Genomic DNA, 23128 nt, shown 5'->3' on the forward strand with positions numbered 1-23128 from the left:
ACAATGCAAAGTTGTATTACAATAACACAATATATGACTATATAAAGTTGTACTACAATAACACAATATATGACAATGTAAAGTTGTATTACAATAACACAATATATGACAATGTAAAGTTGTATTACAATAACACAATATATGACAATGCAAAGTTGTATTACAATAACACAATATCTGACAATGCAAAGTTATATTACAATAACACAATATATGACAATGTAAAGTTGTATTACAATAACACAATATCTGACAATGCAAAGTTGTATTACAATAACACAATATATGACAATGCAAAGTTGTATTACAATAACACAATACATGACAATGTAAAGTTGTATTATAATAACACAATATATGACAATGTAAAGTTGTATTACAATAACACGATATATGACAATGCAAAGTTGCATTACAATAACACAATATCTGACAATGCAAAGTTGTATTACAATAACACAATATATGACAATGTAAAGTTGTATTACAATAACACGATATATGACAATGTAAAGTTGTACTACAATAACACAATATAAGACAATGCAAAGTTGTATTACAATAACACAATATATGACAATGTAAAGTTGTATTACAATAACACGATATATGACAATGTAAAGTTGTATTACAATAACACGATATATGACAATGTAAAGTTGTACTACAATAACACAATATATGACAATGCAAAGTTGTATTACAATAACACAATATATGACAATGTAAAGTTGCATTACAATAACACAATATATGACAATGTAAAGTTGTATTACAATAACACAATATATGACAATGCAAAGTTGCATTACAATAACACAATATATGACAATGTAAAGTTGTACTACAATAACACAATATCTGACAATGTAAAGTTGTATTACAATAACACAATAACTGACCATGCAAAGTTGTATTACATTAACACAATATCTGACAATGCAAAGTTGTATTACAATAACACAATATATCACAATGCAAAGTTGTATTACAATAACACAGAATATGACAATGTAAAGTTGTATTATAATAACACAATATATGACAATGTAAAGTTGCATTACAATAACACAATATATGACAATATGAAGTTGTATTACAATAACACAATATATGACTATATAAAGTTGTACTACAATAACACAATATATGACAATGCAAAGTTGTATTACAATAACACAATATATGACAATGTAAAGTTGTATTACAATAACACAATATCTGACAATGCAAAGATATTATTACAATAACACAATATATGACAATGCAAAGTTGCATTACAATAACACAATATATGACAATGTAAAGTTGTATTATAATAACACAATATATGACAATGTAAAGTTGCATTACAATAACACAATATCTGACAATGCAAAGATATTATTACAATAACACAATATATGACAATGCAAAGTTGCATTACAATAACACAATATCTGACAATGCAAAGATATTATTACAATAACACAATATATGACAATGCAAAGTTGCATTACAATAACACAATATCTGACAATGCAAAGTTGTATTACAATAACACAATATATGACTATATAAAGTTGTACTACAATAACACAATATATGACAATGCAAAGTTGTATTACAATAACAAAATATATGACAATGCAAAGTTGCATTACAATAACACAATATCTGACAATGCAAAGATATTATTACAATAACACAATATATGACAATGCAAAGTTGCATTACAATAACACAATATCTGACAATGCAAAGTTGTATTACAATAACACAATATATGACTATATAAAGTTGTACTACAATAACACAATATATGACAATGCAAAGTTGTATTACAATAACACAATATATGACAATGTAAAGTTGTATTACAATAACACAATATATGACAATGCAAAGTTGTATTACAATAACACAATATCTGACAATGCAAAGTTATATTACAATAACACAATATATGACAATGTAAAGTTGTATTACAATAACACAATATCTGACAATGCAAAGTTGTATTACAATAACACAATATATGACAATGCAAAGTTGTATTACAATAACACAATATATGACAATGTAAAGTTGTATTATAATAACACAATATATGACAATGTAAAGTTGTATTACAATAACACAATATCTGACAATGTAAAGTTGTATTACAATAACACAATATATGACAATGTAAAGTTGTACTACAATAACACAATAACTGACAATGCAAAGTTGTATTACAATAACACAATATATGACAATGCAAAGTTGTATTATAATAACACAATATATGACAATGTAAAGTTGCATTACAATAACACAATATATGACAATGTAAAGTTCATTACAATAACACAATAACTGACAATGCAAAGTTGTATTACAATAACACAATATATGACAATGTAAAGTTGTATTACAATAACACGATATATGACAATGCAAAGTTGCATTACAATAACACAACATCTGACAATGCAAAGTTGTATTACAATAACACAATATATGACAATGTAAAGTTGCATTACAATAACACAATATATGACAATGTAAAGTTGTATTACAATAACACGATATATGACAATGTAAAGTTGTACTACAATAACACAATATATGACAATGCAAAGTTGTATTACAATAACACAATATATGACAATGTAAAGTTGTATTACAATAACACCATATATGACAATGTAAAGTTGTATTACAATAACACGATATATGACAATGCAAAGTTGTACTACAATAACACAATATATGACAATGCAAAGTTGTATTACAATAACACAATATATGACAATGTAAAGTTGCATTACAATAACACAATATATGACAATGCAAAGTTGTATTACAATAACACAATATATGACAATGCAAAGTTGCATTACAATAACACAATATATGACAATGTAAAGTTGTACTACAATAACACAATATCTGACAATGTAAAGTTGTATTACAATAACACAATAACTGACCATGCAAAGTTGTATTACAATAACACAATATCTGACAATGCAAAGTTGTATTACAATAACACAATATATCACAATGCAAAGTTGTATTACAATAACACAGAATATGACAATGTAAAGTTGTATTATAATAACACAATATATGACAATGTAAAGTTGCATTACAATAACACAATATATGACAATGTAAAGTTGTATTACAATAACACAATATATGACAATGTAAAGTTGTACTACAATAACACAATATCTGACAATGTAAAGTTGTATTACAATAACACAATAACTGACCATGCAAAGTTGTATTACAATAACACAATATCTGACAATGTAAAGTTGTATTATAATAACACAATATATGACCATTTAAAGTTGTATTATAATAACACAATATATGACAATGTAAAGTTGTATTATAATAACACAATATATGACAATGTAAAGTTGCATTACAATAACACAATATATGACAATGTAAAGTTGTATTACAATAACACAATATCTGACAATGCAAAGTTGTATTACAATAACACAATATATGACAATGTAAAGTTGTATTACAATAACACAATATCTGACAATGCAAAGTTGTATTACAATAACACAATATATGACAATGTAATGTTGTATTACAATAACACAATATATGACAATGTAAAGTTGTATTACAATAACACAATATATGACAATGCAAAGTTGTATTACAATAACACAATATATGACAATGTAATGTTGTATTACAATAACACAATATCTGACAATGCAAAGTTGTATTACAATAACACAATATATGACAATGCAAAGTTGTATTACAATAACACAATGTATGACAATGTAATGTTGTATTACAATAACACAATATCTGACAATGCAAAGTTGTATTACAATAACACAATATATGACAATGCAAAGTTGTATTACAATAACACAATATATGACAATGTAATGTTGTATTACAATAACACAATATCTGACAATGCAAAGTTGTATTACAATAACACAATATCAGACAATACAATACATTTATCATGTGATATATGATTTATCATGCATTATGTATGATTTATCATACTTAATGCATCATACATCATATGTGATGTATCATATATGATACATCAGATATCATATATAATGTATAACGTTGCATGATTTATCATATATAATTTATTATATATGATGTATCATGATGTATGATGTATCATACATCATGTACCATGTATGATGTATCATCATGTATCATATATCATGTCATGCATCATGATGTATCATATGATGTATCATGATGTATCATATATCATGTATCATATATCATGTATGACGTATCATGATGTATCATGTACCATGTCTGATGTATCATCATTTATGATGTATCATCATTTATGATGTATCATCATGTATCATATATCATGTATCATATATGCTGTATCATGTATGATTTATCATGATGTATCATATATCATGTACCATGCACGATGTATCATATATCATGTATCATATGATGTATCATGATGTATCATATATCATGTATCATATATGATGTATCATGTATCATATGTGACGTATCATGATGTATCATATATCATGTCTCATACAGTATATGATGTATCATAATATAATTTATCATTTATGACGTATCATGATGTATCATACATCATGTATCATATATATGATGTATCTTATATCATGTATCATGTGTGACTTATTGTGATGTATTATATATCATGTATCATACAATATATGATGTATCATAATATAATTGACCATTTATGACGTTTCATGATGTATCATGTATGATGTATCATATATCATGTATCATGTATGATGTACCATATATCAGGTATCCTGATGTATTATGTATCATGATGTATCATATATCATGTACCATGTATGATGTATCATGATGTATCATGTATCATATATGATGTATCATATATGATGTATCATATATCATGCATCATACATCATGTATGATGTATCATATATCATGTATCATGATGTATCATATATCATGCATCATACATCATGTATGATGTATCATATATCATGTATCATGATGTATCATATATCATGTATTATGTATCATGATGTATGACCGTGTATCTTAAATGATATATGATGTATGATGATATCAAGGATGTATGTCATTGTTCAGTTCCAGGCTCCCAGCTGGAAGAGTCTGATACTGAAAGTGTGTCGGGGGTCCTACCCTCCCCCCCCCAGGCACCTCCCCCCTGAGCTGCAGCTGTTGCTCAGGCACGTCTTCAAGACGGACCCCAAAGAGCGTCCGTCCCTGCGCACCATCCTCACCTCTCACCGGGTCTCCAGGCTCCTGCGAGCACACCTGTCCCCCCAGGTACTCTTGCCAACCGCCGCCGCACGGCGTCTGACCTTTGACCCTGAGAGCCTTTGATGGGCGGACATGTTTGCAGGCCTTAGAGGCGGAGCAACGAGGGCGGCGCTCTGCTGGGAGACGGCAGGGCGACCAGGGGAGGAAAGTCCTTCACCATCTGGGAGGACAGCGTTTGATTGACACCCTGGAAGGTATGAACAAGTTCTTCATGGAAGATTCATTCATTCATCCATGGAAGATTCATTCATTAATCCATGGAAGATTCATTCATTCATCCATGGAAGATTCATTCATTAATCCAAGGAAGATTCATGCATGAATCCATGGAAGATTTATTCATTAATCCATGGAAGAGTAATTTATGAATCCATGGAAGATTCATTCATGAATCCATGGAAGATTCATGCATGAATCCATGGAAGATTCATTCATGAATCCATGGAAGATTCATTCATGAATCCATGGAAGATTCATTCATTAATCCATGGAAGATTCATGCATGAATCCATGGAAGATTCATGCATGAATCTTCCATGGAAGATTCATTCATGAATCCATGGAAGATTCATGCATGAATCCATGGAAGATGTATTCATTAATCCACGGAAGAGTAATTTATGAATCCATGGAAGATTCATTCATTAATCCATGGAAGATTCATGCATGAATCCCTGAAAGATTAATGAATTAATCCATGGAAGATTCATGCATGAATCCATGGAAGATTCATTCATTAATCCATAGAAGATTCATACATGAATCCATGGAAGATTCATACATGAATCCCTGGAAGATTATTTAATGAATCCATGGAAGATTCATTAATTAATTAATGGAAGATTAATTCTTTAATCCATGGAAGATTCATTAATTAATTAATGGAAGATTCACGCATTAATCCATGGAAGATTCATTCATGAATCCATGGAAGATTCATTCATGAATCCATGGAAGATTCATTCATGAATCCATGGAAGATTCATGCATGAATCCATGGAAGATTCATGCATGAATCCATGGAAGATTCATGCATGAATCCATGGAAGATTCATTCATGAATCCATGGAAGATTCATGCATGAATCCATGGAAGATTCATACATGAATCCATGGAAGATTCATTCATGAATCCATGGAAGATTCATGCATGAATCCATGGAAGATTCATACATGAATCCATGGAAGATTCATGCATGAATCCATGGAAGATTCATTCATTAATCCATGGAAGATTCATTCATTAATCCATGGAAGATTCATGCATGAATCCATGGATGATTCATTCATTAATCCATGGAAGATTCATACATGAATCCATGGGAGATTCATACATGAATCCATGGAAGATTCATTCATGAATCCATGGAAGATTCATACATGAATCCATGGAAGATTCATGCATGAATCCATGGAAGATTCATTCATGAATCCATGGAAGATTCATGCATGAATCCATGGAAGATTCATGCATTAATCCATGGAAGATTCATACATGAATCCATGGAAGATTCATGCATGAATCCATGGAAGATTCATACATGAATCCATGGAAGATTCATGCATGAATCCATGGAAGATTCATGCATGAATCCATGGAAGATTCATTCATTAATCCATGGAAGATTCATGCATGAATTCTTGGAAGATTCATGCATGAATCCATGGAAGATTAATTAATTAATCCATGGAAGATTCATTAATTAATTAATGGAAGATTCATTCATTAATCTATGGAAGATTCATGCATGAATCCATGGAAGATTCATGCATGAATCCATGGAAGATTCATTCATTAATCCATGGAAGATTCATTCATGAATCCATGGAAGATTCATTCATTAATCCATGGAAGATTCATTCATGAATCCATGGAAGATTCATTCATTAATCCATGGAAGATTCATGCATGAATCGATGGAAGATTCATGCATGAATCCATGGAAGATTAATTCATTAATCCATGGAAGATTCATTAATTAATTAATGGAAGATTCATTCATTAATCTATGGAAGATTCATGCATGAATCCATGGAAGATTCATGCATGAATCCATGGAAGATTCATTCATTAATCCATGGAAGATTCATTAATCCATGGAAGATTCATGCATGAATCCATGGATGATTCATTCATTAATCCATGGAAGATTCATACATGAATCCATGGAAGATTCATTCATTAATTAATGGAAGATTCACGCATGAATCCATGGAAGATTCATGCATGAATCCATGAAAGATTCATTCATTAATCCATGGAAGATTAATTCATTAATCCATGGAAGATTCATTAATTAATTAATGGAAGATACATTCATTAATCTATGGAAGATTCATGCATGAATCCATGGAAGATTCATGCATGAATCCATGGAAGATTCATTCATTAATCCATGGAAGATTCATGCATGAATCCATGGATGATTCATTAATTAATCCATGGAAGATTCATTCATTAATCCATGGAAGATTCATTAATTAATTAATGGAAGATTCACGCATTAATCTATGGAAGATTCATTCATGAATCCATGGAAGATTCATTAAGTAATTAATGGAAGATTCACGCATGAATCCATGGAAGATTCATTCATTAATCCATGGAAGATTCATACATGAATCCATGGAAGATTCATGCATGAATCCATGGAAGATTCATGCATGAATCCATGGAAGATTCATACCTGAATCCATGGAAGATTCATTCATGAATCCATGGAAGATTCATGCATGAATCCATGGAAGATTCATGCATGAATCCATGGAAGATTCATACATGAATCCATGGAAGATTCATTCATGAATCCATGGAAGATTCATTCATGAATCCATGGAAGATTCATGAATCCATGGAAGATTCATGCATGAATCCATGGAAGATTCATACATGAATCCATGGAAGATTCATGCATGAATCCATGGAAGATTCATGCATGAATCCATGGAAGATTCATTCATTAATCCATGGAAGATTCATTCATTAATCCATGGAAGATTCATGCATGAATCCATGGATGATTCATTCATTAATCCATGGAAGATTCATACATGAATCCATGGAAGATTCATACATGAATCCATGGAAGATTCATGCATGAATCCATGGAAGATTCATTCATGAATCCATGGAAGATTCATACATGAATCCATGGAAGATTCATGCATGAATCCATGGAAGATTCATTCATTAATCCATGGAAGATTCATTCATTAATCCATGGAAGATTCATGCATGAATCCATGGATGATTCATTCATTAATCCATGGAAGATTCATACATGAATCCATGGAAGATTCATACATGAATCCATGGAAGATTCATGCATGAATCCATGGAAGATTCATGCATGAATCCATGGAAGATTCATTCATGAATCCATGGAAGATTCATACATGAATCCATGGAAGATTCATTCATTAATCCATGGAAGATTCATTCATTAATCCATGGAAGATTCATGCATGAATCCATGGATGATTCATTCATTAATCCATGGAAGATTCATACATGAATCCATGGAAGATTCATACATGAATCCATGGAAGATTCATTCATGAATCCATGGAAGATTCATTCATGAATCCATGGAAGATTCATACATGAATCCATGGAAGATTCATGCATGAATCCATGGAAGATTCATTCATGAATCCATGGAAGATTCATGCATGAATCCATGGAAGATTCATGCATTAATCCATGGAAGATTCATACATGAATCCATGGAAGATTCATGCATGAATCCATGGAAGATTCATACATGAATCCATGGAAGATTCATGCATGAATCCATGGAAGATTCATGCATGAATCCATGGAAGATTAATTCATTAATCCATGGAAGATTCATTCATTAATTGATGGAAGATTCATTCATTAATCTATGGAAGATTCATGCATGAATCCATGGAAGATTCATGCATGAATCCATGGAAGATTCATTCATTAATCCATGGAAGATTCATTCATTAATCCATGGAAGATTAATTCATTAATCCATGGAAGATTCATTAATTAATTAATGGAAGATTCATTCATTAATCTATGGAAGATTCATGCATGAATCCATGGAAGATTCATGCATGAATCCATGGAAGATTCATGCATGAATCCATGGAAGATTAATTCATTAATCCATGGAAGATTAATTCATTAATCCATGGAAGATTCATTAATTAATTAATGGAAGATTCATTCATTAATCTATGGAAGATTCATGCATGAATCCATGGAAGATTCATGCATGAATCCATGGAAGATTCATTCATTAATCCATGGAAGATTCATTCATTAATCCATGGAAGATTCATGCATGAATCCATGGATGATTCATTCATTAATCTATGGAAGATTCATGCATGAATCCATGGAAGATTCATGCATGAATCCATGGAAGATTCATTCATGAATCCATGGATGATTCATTCATTAATCCATGGAAGATTAATTCATTAATCCATGGAAGATTCATTAATTAATTAATGGAAGATTCATTCATTAATCTATGGAAGATTCATGCATGAATCCATGGAAGATTCATGCATGAATCCATGGAAGATTCATTCATGAATCCATGGATGATTCATTCATTAATCCATGGAAGATTCATTCATTAATCCATGGAAGATTCATTAATTAATTAATGGAAGATTCACGCATTAATCTATGGAAGATTCATTCATGAATCCATGGAAGATTCATTAAGTAATTAATGGAAGATTCACGCATGAATCCATGGAAGATTCATTCATTAATCCATGGAAGATTCATACATGAAATCATGGAAGATTCATGCATGAATCAATGAAAGATTCATGCAAGAATCCAAGGAAGATTCATTAATTAATCCATGAAAGATTCATTAATGAATCCATGGAAGATTCATTAATGAATCCATGGAAGATTCATTAATGAATCCATGGAAGATTCATGCATGAATCCATGGAAGATTCATGCATGAATCCATGGAAGATTCATACATGAATCCATGGAAGATTCATGCATGAATCCATGGAAGATTCATTCATGAATCCATGGAAGATTCATGCATGAATCCATGGAAGATTCATACCTGAATCCATGGAAGATTCATTCATGAATCCATGGAAGATTCATTCATGAATCCATGGAAGATTCATGCATGAATCCATGGAAGATTCATGCATGAATCCATGGAAGATTCATACATGAATCCATGGAAGATTCATTCATGAATCCATGGAAGATTCATGCATGAATCCATGGAAGATTCATGCATTAATCCATGGAAGATTCATACATGAATCCATGGAAGATTCATGCATGAATCCATGGAAGATTCATGCATGAATCCATGGAAGATTCATTCATGAATCCATGGAAGATTCATGCATGAATCCATGGAAGATTCATGCATTAATCCATGGAAGATTCATACATGAATCCATGGAAGATTCATGCATGAATCCATGGAAGATTCATGCATGAATCCATGGAAGATTCATTCATGAATCCATGGAAGATTCATGCATGAATCCATGGAAGATTCATGCATTAATCCATGGAAGATTCATACATGAATCCATGGAAGATTCATGCATGAATCCATGGAAGATTCATGCATGAATCCATGGAAGATTCATGCATGAATCCATGGAAGATTCATGCATGAATCCATGGAAGATTCATTAATGAATCCATGGAAGATTCATGCATGAATCCATGGAAGATTCATTCATGAATCCATGGAAGATTCATTCATTAATCCATGGAAGATTCATGCATGAATCCATGGAAGATTTATGCATGAATCCATGGAAGATTAATTCATTAATCCATGGAAGATTTATGCATGAATCCATGGAAGATTAATTCATTAATCCATGGAAGATTCATTAATTAATTAATGGAATATTAATTCATTAATCTATGGAAGATTCATGCATGAATCCATGGAAGATTCATGCATGAATCAATGGAAGATTAATTCATTAATCCATGGAAGATTAATTCATTAATCCATGGAAGATTCATTAATTAATTAATGGAAGATTCATTCATTAATCTATGGAAGATTCATGCATGAATCCATGGAAGATTCATGCATGAATCCATGGAAGATTCATTCATGAATCCATGGAAGATTCATTCATTAATCCATGGAAGATTCATGCATGAATCCATGGAAGATTCATGCATGAATCCATGGAAGATTCATTCATTAATCCATGGAAGATTCATTAATTAATTAATGGAAGATTCATTCATTAATCTATGGAAGATTCATGCATGAATCCATGGAAGATTCATGCATTAATCCATGGAAGATTCATGCGTGAATCCATGGAAGATTCATTAATTAATTAATGGAAGATTCATTCATTAATCCATGGACGATTCATTAATTCATTAATATGGGGTGGCATGGCGTAGTGGGTAGAGCGCCCGTGTCAGAAACCTGAGGGTTGCCGGTTCGCTCCCCGCCTCTTACCATGCCGTTGTGTTAATTAATTAATTAATGGAAGATTCATTCATTAATCCATGGAAGATTCATTAATTCATTAATGAAAAATTCATGCATTAATCCATGGAAGATTCATGCATTAATCCATGGAAGATTCATTCATTAATCTATGGAAGATTCATACATGAATCCATGGAAGATTCATGCATTAATCCATGGAAGATTCATTCATGAATCCATGGAAGATTCATTCATTAATTAATGGAATATTCAGTCATTAATCCATGGAAGATTCATACATGAATCCATGGAAGATTCATGCATGAATCCATGGAAGATTCATTCATTAATTCATGGAAGATTCATACATGAATCCATGGAAGATTCATTCATTAATTCATGGAAGATTCATACATGAATCCATGGAAGATTCATGCATTAATCCATGGAAGATTCATACATGAATCCATGGAAGATTCATTCATCTATCCATGGAAGATTCATGCATGAATCCATGGAAGATTCATGCATTAATCCATGGAAGATTCATTCATTAATTCATGGAAGATTCATGCATGAATCCATGGAAGATTCATCTTACCTTTGACTGCAGGGGAAAACCAAGCACCTCCTCCTCGAAGGCGTTGGGCCGCCGAGCCCTCGGAGACGGTGATCCAGGTGTTGGCCAACGCCAGCCTCCTGTCGTCTGATGGCGATGTCCATCAAGGTACGCTAGCAGATCATGTGACCCAGACTGTAAGTCAGGTGCTGTGTCCATCATCTGACCCAGACTGTAAGTCAGGTGTGTGGATGATGTGTCCATCATGTGACCCAGACTGTAAGTCAGGTGTGTGGATGATGTGTCCATCGTCTGACCCAGACTGTAAGTCAGGTGTGTGGATGATGTGTCCATCATGTGACCCAGACTGTAAGTCAGGTGTGTGGATGATGTGTCCATCATGTGACCCAGACTGTAAGTCAGGTGTGTGGATGATGTGTCCATCGTCTGACCCAGACTGTAAGTCAGGTGTGTGGATGATGTGTCCATCATGTGACCCAGACTGTAAGTCAGGTGTGTGGATGACATGTCCATCGTGTGACCCAGACTGTAAGTCAGGTGTGTGGATGATGTGTCCATCGTGTGACCCAGACTGTAAGTCAGGTGTGTGGATGATGTGTCCATCATGTGACCCAGACTGTAAGTCAGGTGTGTGGATGATGTGTCCATCATCTGACCCAGACTGTAAGTCAGGTGTGTGGATGATGTGTCCATCATCTGACCCAGACTGTAAGTCAGGTGTGTGGATGATGTGTCCATTGTGTGACCCAGACTGTAAGTCAGGTGTGTGGATGATGTGTCCATCGTGTGACCCAGACTGTAAGTCAGGTGTGTGGATGATGTGTCCATCGTGTGACCCAGACTGTAAATCAGGTGTGTGGATGATGTGTCCATCATGTGACCCAGACTGTAAGTCAGGTGCTGTGTCCATTATGTGACCCAGACTGTAAGTCAGGTGTGTGGATGATGTGTCCATCGTGTGACCCAGACTGTAAGTCAGGTGTGTGGATGATGTGTCCATCGTGTGACCCAGACTGTAAGTCAGGTGTGTGGATGATGTGTCCATCGTGTGACCCAGACTGTAAGTCAGGTGTGTGGATGATGTGTCCATCGTGTGACCCAGACTGTAAGTCAGGTGTGTGGATGATGTGTCCATCATGTGACCCAGACTGTAAGTCAGGTGTGTGGATGATGTGTCCATCGTGTGACCCAGACTGTAAGTCAGGTGTGTGGATGATGTGTCCATCATCTGACCCAGACTGTAAGTCAGGTGTGTGGATGATGTGTCCATCATGTGACCCAGACTGTAAGTCAGGTGTGTGGATGATGTGTCCATCGTGTGACCCAGACTGTAAATCAGGTGTGTGGATGATGTGTCCATCGTGTGACCCAGACTGTAAGTCAGGTGTGTGGATCATGTGTCCATCATGTGACCCAGACTGTAAGTCAGGTGCTGTGTCCATTATGTGACCCAGACTGTAAGTCAGGTGTGTGGATGATGTGTCCATCGTGTGACCCAGACTGTAAGTCAGGTGTGTGGATGATGTGTCCATTGTGTGACCCAGACTGTAAGTCAGGTGTGTGGATGATGTGTCCATCATGTGACCGAGACTGTAAGTCTGGTGCTGTGTCCATCGTGTGACCCAGACTGTAAGTCAGGTGTGTGGATGATGTGTCCATCGTGTGACCCAGACTGTGAGTCAGGTGTGTGGATGATGTGTCCATCGTGTGACCCAGACTGTAAGTCAGGTGTGTGGATGATGTGACCCAGACTGTAAATCAGGTGTGTGGATGACGTGACCCAGACTGTAAGTCAGGTGTGTGGATGATGTGACCCAGACTGTAAATCAGGTGTGTGGATGACGTGACCCAGACTGTAAGTCAGGTGTGTGGATGATGTGACCCAGACTGTAAGTCAGGTGTGTGGATGATGTGACCCAGATTGTAAGTCAGGTGTGTGGATGACGTGGCCCAGACTGTAAGTCAGGTGTGTGGATGATGTGTAAGTCAGGTGTGTGGATGATGTGTAAGTCAGGTGTGTGGATGATGTGTAAGTCAGGTGTGTGGATGATGTGTAAGTCAGGTGTGTGGATGACGTGGCCCAGACTGTAAGTCAGGTGTGTGGATGATGTGTAAGTCAGGTGTGTGGATGATGTGTAAGTCAGGTGTGTGGATGATGTGTAAGTCAGGTGTGTGGATGATGTGTAAGTCAGGTGTGTGGATGATGTGTAAGTCAGGTGTGTGGATGATGTGTAAGTCAGGTGTGTGGATGATGTGTAAGTCAGGTGTGTGGATGATGTGTAAGTCAGGTGTGTGGATGATGTGTCCAGAGGAGAGAGGGCGACGCAAACAATGGCAGAGAGATCCTCCAGAGAGGCTGCTGAGTTTGTTGGAGAAAGCCGAGTTGAAGCGAGCCTTCAGCACCTTCGTGGTCCACAGAGAAGGTCTGTTGTCAATACTTCAAGTACTAATACTAGTACTATTAGTCACTAATACTAGTACTATTAGTCACTAATACTATAACTGTTTGCCACTAATACTAATACTGTTTGCCACTAATACTAGTACTATTAGACACTAATACTAGTACTGTTTGTCACTAACATTAGTACTGTTCGTCACTAATACTAGTACTGTCTGTCACTAATACTAGTAGTATTTGTCATTAATACTAGTACTGTTTGTCACTAAGACTAGTACTGTCTGTCACTAACATTAGTACTGTTTGTCACTAATAGTAGTACTGTCTGTCATTAATACTAGTACTGTTTGTCACTAAGACTAGTACTGTCTGTCACTAACATTAGTACTGTTTGTCACTAATAGTAGTACTGTCTGTCATTAATACTAGTACTGTTTGTCACTAAGACTAGTACTGTCTGTCACTAATACTAGTACTATTAATCACTAATACTAGTAGTATTAGTCACTAATACTAGTACTGTTTGTCACTAGTACTGTTTGTCACTAATACTAGTACTGTCTGCCACTAATACTAGTACTAGTTGTCTCACTAATACTAGTACTGTCTGCCACTAATACTAGTACTATTTGTCATTAATACTAGTACTGTTTGTCACTAAGACTAGTACTGTCTTGTCACTAATACTAGTACTATTTGTCATTAATACTAGTACTGTTTGTCACTAAGACTAGTACTGTCTTGTCACTAATACTAGTACTGTCTGCCACTAATACTAGTACTATTTGTCATTAATACTAGTACTGTTTTTCACTAAGACTAGTACAGTCTTGTCACTAATACTAGTACTGTCTGCCACTAATACTAGTACTATTTGTCATTAATACTAGTACTGTTTGTCACTAAGACTAGTACTGTCTGTCACTAATACTAGTACTATTAATCACTAATACTAGTACTATTAGTCACTAATACTAGTACTGTTTGTCACTAGTACTGTTTGTCACTAATACTTTCTGTCACTAATACTAGTACTATTTGTCATTAATACTAGTACTGTTTGTCACTAAGACTAGTACTGTCTTGTCACTAATACTAGTACTGTCTTGTCACTAATACTAGTACTATTAGTCACTAATACTAGTACTGTTTGTCACTAATACTAGTACTGTTGATCATTAATACTAGTACTGTTTGTCACTAAGACTAGTACTGCCTGTCACTAATACTAGTACTATTAATCACTAATACTAGTACTATTAGTCACTAATACTAGTACTGTTTGTCACTAGTACTGTTTGTCACTAATACTAGTACTGTCTGCCACTAATACTAGTACTATTTGTCTCACTAATACTAGTACTGTCTGCCACTAATACTAGTACTATTTGTCATTAATACTAGTACTGTTTGTCACTAAGACTAGTACAGTCTTGTCACTAATACTAGTAATGTCTGCCACTAATACTAGTACTATTTGTCATTAATACTAGTACTGTTTGTCACTAAGACTAGTACTGTCTGTCACTAATACTAGTACTATTAATCACTAATACTAGTACTATTAGTCACTAATACTAGTACTGTTTGTCACTAGTACTGTTTGTCACTAATACTAGTACTGTCTGTCACTAATACGAGTACTATTTGTCATTAATACTAGTACTGTTTGTCACTAAGACTAGTACTGTCTTGTCACTAATACTAGTACTGTCTTGTCACTAATACTAGTACTATTAGTCACTAATACTAGTACTGTTTGTCACTAATACTAGTACTGTTGGTCACTAATACTAGAACTGTTGGTCATTAATACTAGTACTGTCTGTCACTAATATTAATACTGTTTGCCACTAATACTAGTACTATTGATCACTAATATTAGTAGTATTTGTCACTAATACTAGTACTATTTGTCACTAAAACTAGTACTGTTTGTCACTAGTACTAGTACTGTTTGTCACTAACATTATTATTGTGGATTACTAATACTAGTACTGTTTGTCACTAATACTAGCACTGTCTGTCACTAATACTAGTACTGTTTGTCACTAATACTAGTACTGTCCGTCTCTAATACTAGTACTGTTTGTTATTAATACTAGTACTGTCTGTCATTAATGTTAGTACTGTCTGTCATTAATGTTAGTACTGTTTGTCATTAATACTAGTACTGTCTGTCACTAATACTAGTACTGTTTGTCATTAATACTAGTACTGTCTGTCACTAATACTAGTACTGTTTGTTATTAATACTAGTACTGTCTGTCATTAATGTTAGTACTGTTTGTCATTAATACTATTACTGTCCGTCACTAATACTAGTACTGTTTGTTATTAATACTAGTACTGTCTGTCATTAATGTTAGTACTGTTTGTCATTAATACTATTACTGTCCGTCACTAATACTAGTACTGTTTGTTATTAATACTAGTACTGTCTGTCATTAATGTTAGTACTGTTTGTCATTAATACTAGTACTGTCCGTCACTAATACTAGTACTGTCTGTCACTAATACTAGTACTGTTTGTCATTAATACTAGTACTGTCTGTCACTAATACTAGTACTGTTTGTCATTAATACTAGTACTGTCTGTCACTAATACTAGTACTGTTTGTCATTAATACTAGTACTGTCCGTCATTAATACTAGTACTGTTTGTCATTAATACTAGTACTGTCTGTCACTAATACTAGTACTGTTTGTCACTAAGACTAGTAAAGTTTGCCACTAATACTAGTACTATTGATCACTAATACTAATACTGTATGTCACTAATACTAGTTCTATTTGTCACTAATACTAGTACTGTTTGTAACTAGTACCAGTACAGTGTTTACTTGTGTGTGCGATATCATGTGCGATACAAGCAGTCCTGCCGCGTGATTACTTGTGTGATATCATGTGCGATACAAGCTGTCCTGCAGCCTGTCTATTTGTGTGTGATATTATGTGCGACACAAGCAGTCCTGTCGCGTGATTACTTGTGTGTGATATCATGTGCGATACAAGCTGTCCTGCCGCATGGTTACTTGTGTGTGATATCATGTGTGATACAAGCACTCCTGCAGAGTGTTTACTTGTGTGTTATATCATGTGCGATACAAGCAGAGCTGGACAGACAGTTAACATCTAAACGTCTTCCAATAAGGACATATTTGACTAAAGTCATTTACAAAAGGTAAACAACACGCTAGGCTATAGGCGACTAGGAGAGAGCAGCTACACAACAGCTAAGCACACAAGCTAGACATAGGTAATCATCAATGAACAATAAAATGTCACATGTCAATATAAACAAGTATCAAATAACAATAGTTGCATATGACTTACACATACAAAGTCTCCAAGGCAGAATTAGGAAGTATCCAGTAACAAATGTGTCCGCATCATGAGTTTTAGTTAATGATTTATTGTGACCACTATGAATAATAATGAACACTCCACTTCAGAGGCATAAATGTGTCATAATTAGAGATGTACGATAATATCGGGCTGCCGATATTATCGGCCGATAAATGCTTTAAAATGTAATATCGGAAATTATCGGTATCAGTTTCAAAAAGTAACATTTATGACTTTTTAAAAGGCCGCTGTGTACACGGACGTAGGGAGAAGTACAGAGCACCAATAAACCTTAAAGGCATTGCCTTTGCGTGTCGGCCCAGTCACATGATATCTACGGCTTTTCACACACACAAGTGAATGCAAGGCATACTTGGTCAACAGCCATACAGGTCACACTGAGGGTGGACATATAAACAACTTTAACACTGTTACAAATATGTGAACCCACACCAAACAAGAATGACAAACACATTTCCGCACCGTAACACAACATAAACACAACAGAACAAATACCCAGAACCCCTTGCAGCACTAACTCTTCCGGGACACTACAATATACACCCCCCGCTACCCCCCACAAACCTCGCCCACCTCAACCTCCTCATGCTCTCTCAGGGAGAGCATGTCCCAAATTCCAAGCTGCTGTTTTGAGGCATATTAAAAACAAATAATACACTTTGTGACTTCAATAATAAATATGGCAGTGCCATGTTGGCATTTTTTTTTCCATAACTTGAGTTGATTTATTTTGGAAAACCTTGTTACATTGTTTAATGCATCCAGCGGGGCATCACAACAAAATTAGTAGAGATGTCCGATAATATCGGTCTGCCGATATTATCGGCCGATAAATGCGTTAAAATGTAATATCGGAAATTATCGGTATCGTTTTTTTTATTATCAGTATCGGTTTTTTTGTTTTTTTTTTTTTATTAAATCAACATAAAAAACACAAGATACACTTACAATTAGTGCACCAACCCAAAAAAACTCCCTCCCCCATTTACACTCATTCACACAAAAGGGTTGTTTCTTTCTGTTATTAATATTCTGCTTCCTACATTATATATCAATATATATCAATACAGTCTGCAAGGGATACAGTCCGTAAGCACACATGATTGTGCGTGCTGCTGGTCCACTAATAGTACTAACCTTTAACAGTTAATTTGACAAATTTTCATTAATTACTAGTTTCTATGTAACTGTTTTTATATTGTTTTACTTTCTTTTTTATTCAAGAAAATGTTTTTAATTTATTTATCTTATTTTATTTTATAAATTTTTTTAAAAAGTACCTTATCTTCACCATACCTGGTTGTCCAAATTAGGCATAATAATGTGTTAATTCCACGACTGTATATATCGGTTGATATCGGTATCGGTTGATATTGGTATCTGTAATTAAAGAGTTGGACAATATCGGAATATCGGATATCGGCAAAAAGCCATTATCGGACATCCCTAAAAATTAGGCATAATAATGTGTTCATTCCATGACTGTATATATCGGTATCGCTTGATATCGGAATCGGTAATTAAGAGTTGGACAATATCGGAATATCGGATATCGGCAAAAAAGCCATTATCGGACATCTCTAGTCATAATGTTAGTGTTTTTCAACGCGACCTCTGAATCATTCCTCATGATTCCTGCTGGTATCATTTCGTTATCAGCCACTACTCAAAGTATCGTATTCAAAGTGTTTGTGAACCCTTTCTCAAACAATGGCAATAAAACGATTCTGATTCTGATAAAGTTGTTATGGGACATCTCTATTTGTAACGGCCTGCAGTGATGTGTCCTCCTCCTCCTCAGGTGACAGTCCTCTGATTGGTCCGCTCTCGCAGCCTCAGAGCGACGACACAGACGGCCCCGAGCAGGAAGTCCACGCCGACGACGAGCGCCTCCAGCCGCGCTCCGACGACGAGGACACGTAAGCTCTTTTGTTCCCGTGGCGACCGCACGTCGTCTTCGCACTAAAAATGGACTCACGTCCGAATCGCCATTAGAAAATTAAAACAATTATTTTGATTGTTATTATTATTTGATAATTGTTGTTGATAGTTTTGCAAATCTTTACCCCAAACTCATATAACTTGATATGTGACACTTGTTAACTGTTAGCATGCTAACAATGGCATGCTAACTTTTTCCGCTAATTGTACACTTCTCTAATTTGGCAGCCATATATAGACCAGGGGTCACCAACGCGGTGCCCGCGGGCACCAGGTAGCCCGTAAGGACCAGATGAGTAGCCCGCTGGCCTGTTCTAAAAATAGCTCAAATAGCAGCACTTACCAGTGAGCTGCCTCTATTTTTTACATTTTATTTATTTACTAGCAAGCTGGTCTCACTTTGCTCGACATTTTTAATTCTAAGAGAGACAAAACTCAAATAGAATTTGAAAATCCAAGAAAATATTTTAAAGACTTGGTCTTCACTTGTTTAAATAAATTAATTTCTTTTCTTTTACTTTGCTTCTTATAACTTTCAATAAGACAATTTTAGAGAAAAAATACAACCTTAAAAATTATTTTAGGATTTTTAAACACATATACCTTTTTACCTTTTAAATTCCTTCCTCTTCTTTACTGACAATTTAAATCAATGTTCAAGTAAATGTATTTTTTTTATTGTAAAGAATAATTAATACATTTTCATTTAATTCTTCATTTTAGTTTCTGTTTTTTCGACAAAGAATATCTGTGAAATATTTCTTCAAACTTATGATTAAAATTCAAAAAAATTATTCTGGCAAATCTAGAAAATCTGTAGAATCAAATTTAAATCTTATTTCAAAGTCTTTTGAATTTCTTTTAAAATTTTTGTTCTGGAAAATCTAGAAGAAATAATGATTTGTCTTTGTTAGAAATATAGCTTGGTCCAATTTGTTATATGTTCTAACAAAGTGCAGATTGGATTTTAACCTATTTAAAACATGTCATCAAAATTCTAAAATTAATCTTAATCAGGAAAAATTACTAAAGATGTTCCTAAAAAATGTTTTTAATTTTTTCAAAAAGATTCAAATTAGCTACTTTTTCTCTTCTTTTTTTCGGTTGAATTTTAAAGAGTCGAAATTGAAGATAAACTATGTTTCAAAATTTAATTTTCATTTTTTTCGTGTTTTCTCTTCTTTTAAACCGCTCAATTAAGTGTTTTTTTCATCATTTATTCTCTACAAAAAACCTTCAGTAAAAGGAAAAAATGTAGGAATTTGATAAGAATAAAGATGTAATATTTCAATAAAATATTATTTTTTAATTTAACAAACTTTGAATTGATTAAAGAAAAAACTTTTTAAGTAAAAATATTGTGAAAATGAAGCTAATATAACTAAAATAAAACAGGAATTTGAACAAATTAAAGACATAATATTTCAATGAAATATTATTTTTGAATTTAACAACCTTTGAATGTATTATAGAATAAAGTTTTAAAGTAAAATATTATAAAAAATAAAGATAATATAACAAAAATAAAACAGGAATTTGATAATAATAAAGACGTAGTATTTCAATAAAACATGATTTTTATTTGAACAAACTTTGAATGATTATCAACTTTTAAAGTAAAAATATTATGAAAATAACGATAATATAACTAAAATAAAATAGGAATTTGATAAGAATAAAGTTGTTACATTTTCATAAAAGATTATTTTTGAATTTAAGAAACTTTGAATGCATTATAGAATAGTTTTAAAGTAAAAAATATTATAAAAATAAAGATAACGAAAATAAAATAGGAATTTGATAAGAATGACATATTTCAATTAAACTTTGAATGCATTTTAGAATAAAGTTTTAAAGTAAAAAAATATTATAAAAAAATAAAGATAATATAACTACAATAAAACAGGAATTTGATAAGAATAAAGATGTAATATTTCAATAAAATATTATTTTTGAATTTAACAAACTTTGAATTGATTAAAGAATAAACTTTTTAAGGAAACATATTGTGAAAATGAAGATAATATAACTAAAATAAAACAGGAATTTGATCAAATTAAAGACGTAATATGTCAATGAAATATTAATTTTAAATTTAACAAACTTTGAATGTATTATAGAATAAAGTTTTAAAGGAAAATATTATAAAAAATAAAGATAATATAACAAAAATAAAACAGGAATTTGATAATAATAAAGGCGTAGTATTTCAATAAAACATGATTTGTATTTGAACAAACTTTGAATGATTATCAACTTTTAAAGTAAAAATATTATGAAAATAACGATAATATAACTAAAATAAAATAGGGATTTGATAAGAATAAAGACGTTACATTTTCATAAAAGATTATTTTTGAATTTAAGAAACTTTGAATGCATTATAGAATAGTTTTAAAGTAAAAAATATTATATAAATAAAGATAACTAAAATAAAATAGGAATTTGATAAAATAAAAATAATATAACTACAATAAAATAGGAATTTGATAAGAATAAAGATGTAATATTTCAATGAAATATAATTTTTGAATTTAACTAACTTTGAATTGATTAAAGAATAAACTTTTTAAGGAAAAATATTGTGAAAATGAAGATAATATAACTAAAATAAAACAGGAATTTGATCAAATTAAAGACGTAATATTTCAATAAAATATAATTTTTGAATTTAACAAACTTTGAATGCATTATAGAATAAAGTTTTAAAGTAAAATATTGTAAAAATAAAGATAATATAACAAAAATAAAACAGGAATTTGATAATAATAAAGGCTTAGTATTTCAATACAACATGATTTGTATTTGAACAAACTTTGAATGATTATCAACTTTTAAAGTAAAAATTTTATGAAAATAACGATAATATAACTAAAATTTTATAGGAATTTGATAAGAATAAAGACGTAATATTTTCATAAAAGATTATTTTTTAATTTAACAAACTTTGAATGCATTATAGAATAAACTTTTAAAGTAAAACTGTTGTGAAAATAAAGTTTATACAACTACAATAAAATAGTAATTTGATAATAATAAAGATGTAATATTTCAATAAAAAAAATATTTTTGATTTTAACAATAAACTTTG

The 23128-nt window shown here is 32.7% G+C and overlaps 1 protein-coding gene across 4 annotated transcripts in view; it reads left to right on the top strand.

Annotated features, from left to right (window-relative positions):
- The window catches only part of nek3 (NIMA related kinase 3), a 30203-nt gene that overhangs the window by 5970 nt on the left and 1105 nt on the right, over positions 1-23128 (top strand). For all 4 annotated transcript variants that reach the window (XM_062060891.1, XM_062060889.1, XM_062060890.1 and 1 more), the window contains exons 8-12: positions 5107-5307; positions 5384-5495; positions 12360-12473; positions 14636-14749; positions 19898-20015. In XM_062060891.1, the coding sequence (XP_061916875.1) occupies positions 5107-5307; positions 5384-5495; positions 12360-12473; positions 14636-14749; positions 19898-20015 (659 nt within the window). The remainder of the gene's footprint in view (positions 1-5106; positions 5308-5383; positions 5496-12359; positions 12474-14635; positions 14750-19897; positions 20016-23128) is intronic.

Source organism: Entelurus aequoreus, linkage group LG10, assembly GCF_033978785.1.
Source record: "Entelurus aequoreus isolate RoL-2023_Sb linkage group LG10, RoL_Eaeq_v1.1, whole genome shotgun sequence".
Classification (NCBI taxonomy): Eukaryota; Metazoa; Chordata; class Actinopteri; order Syngnathiformes; family Syngnathidae; genus Entelurus; species Entelurus aequoreus.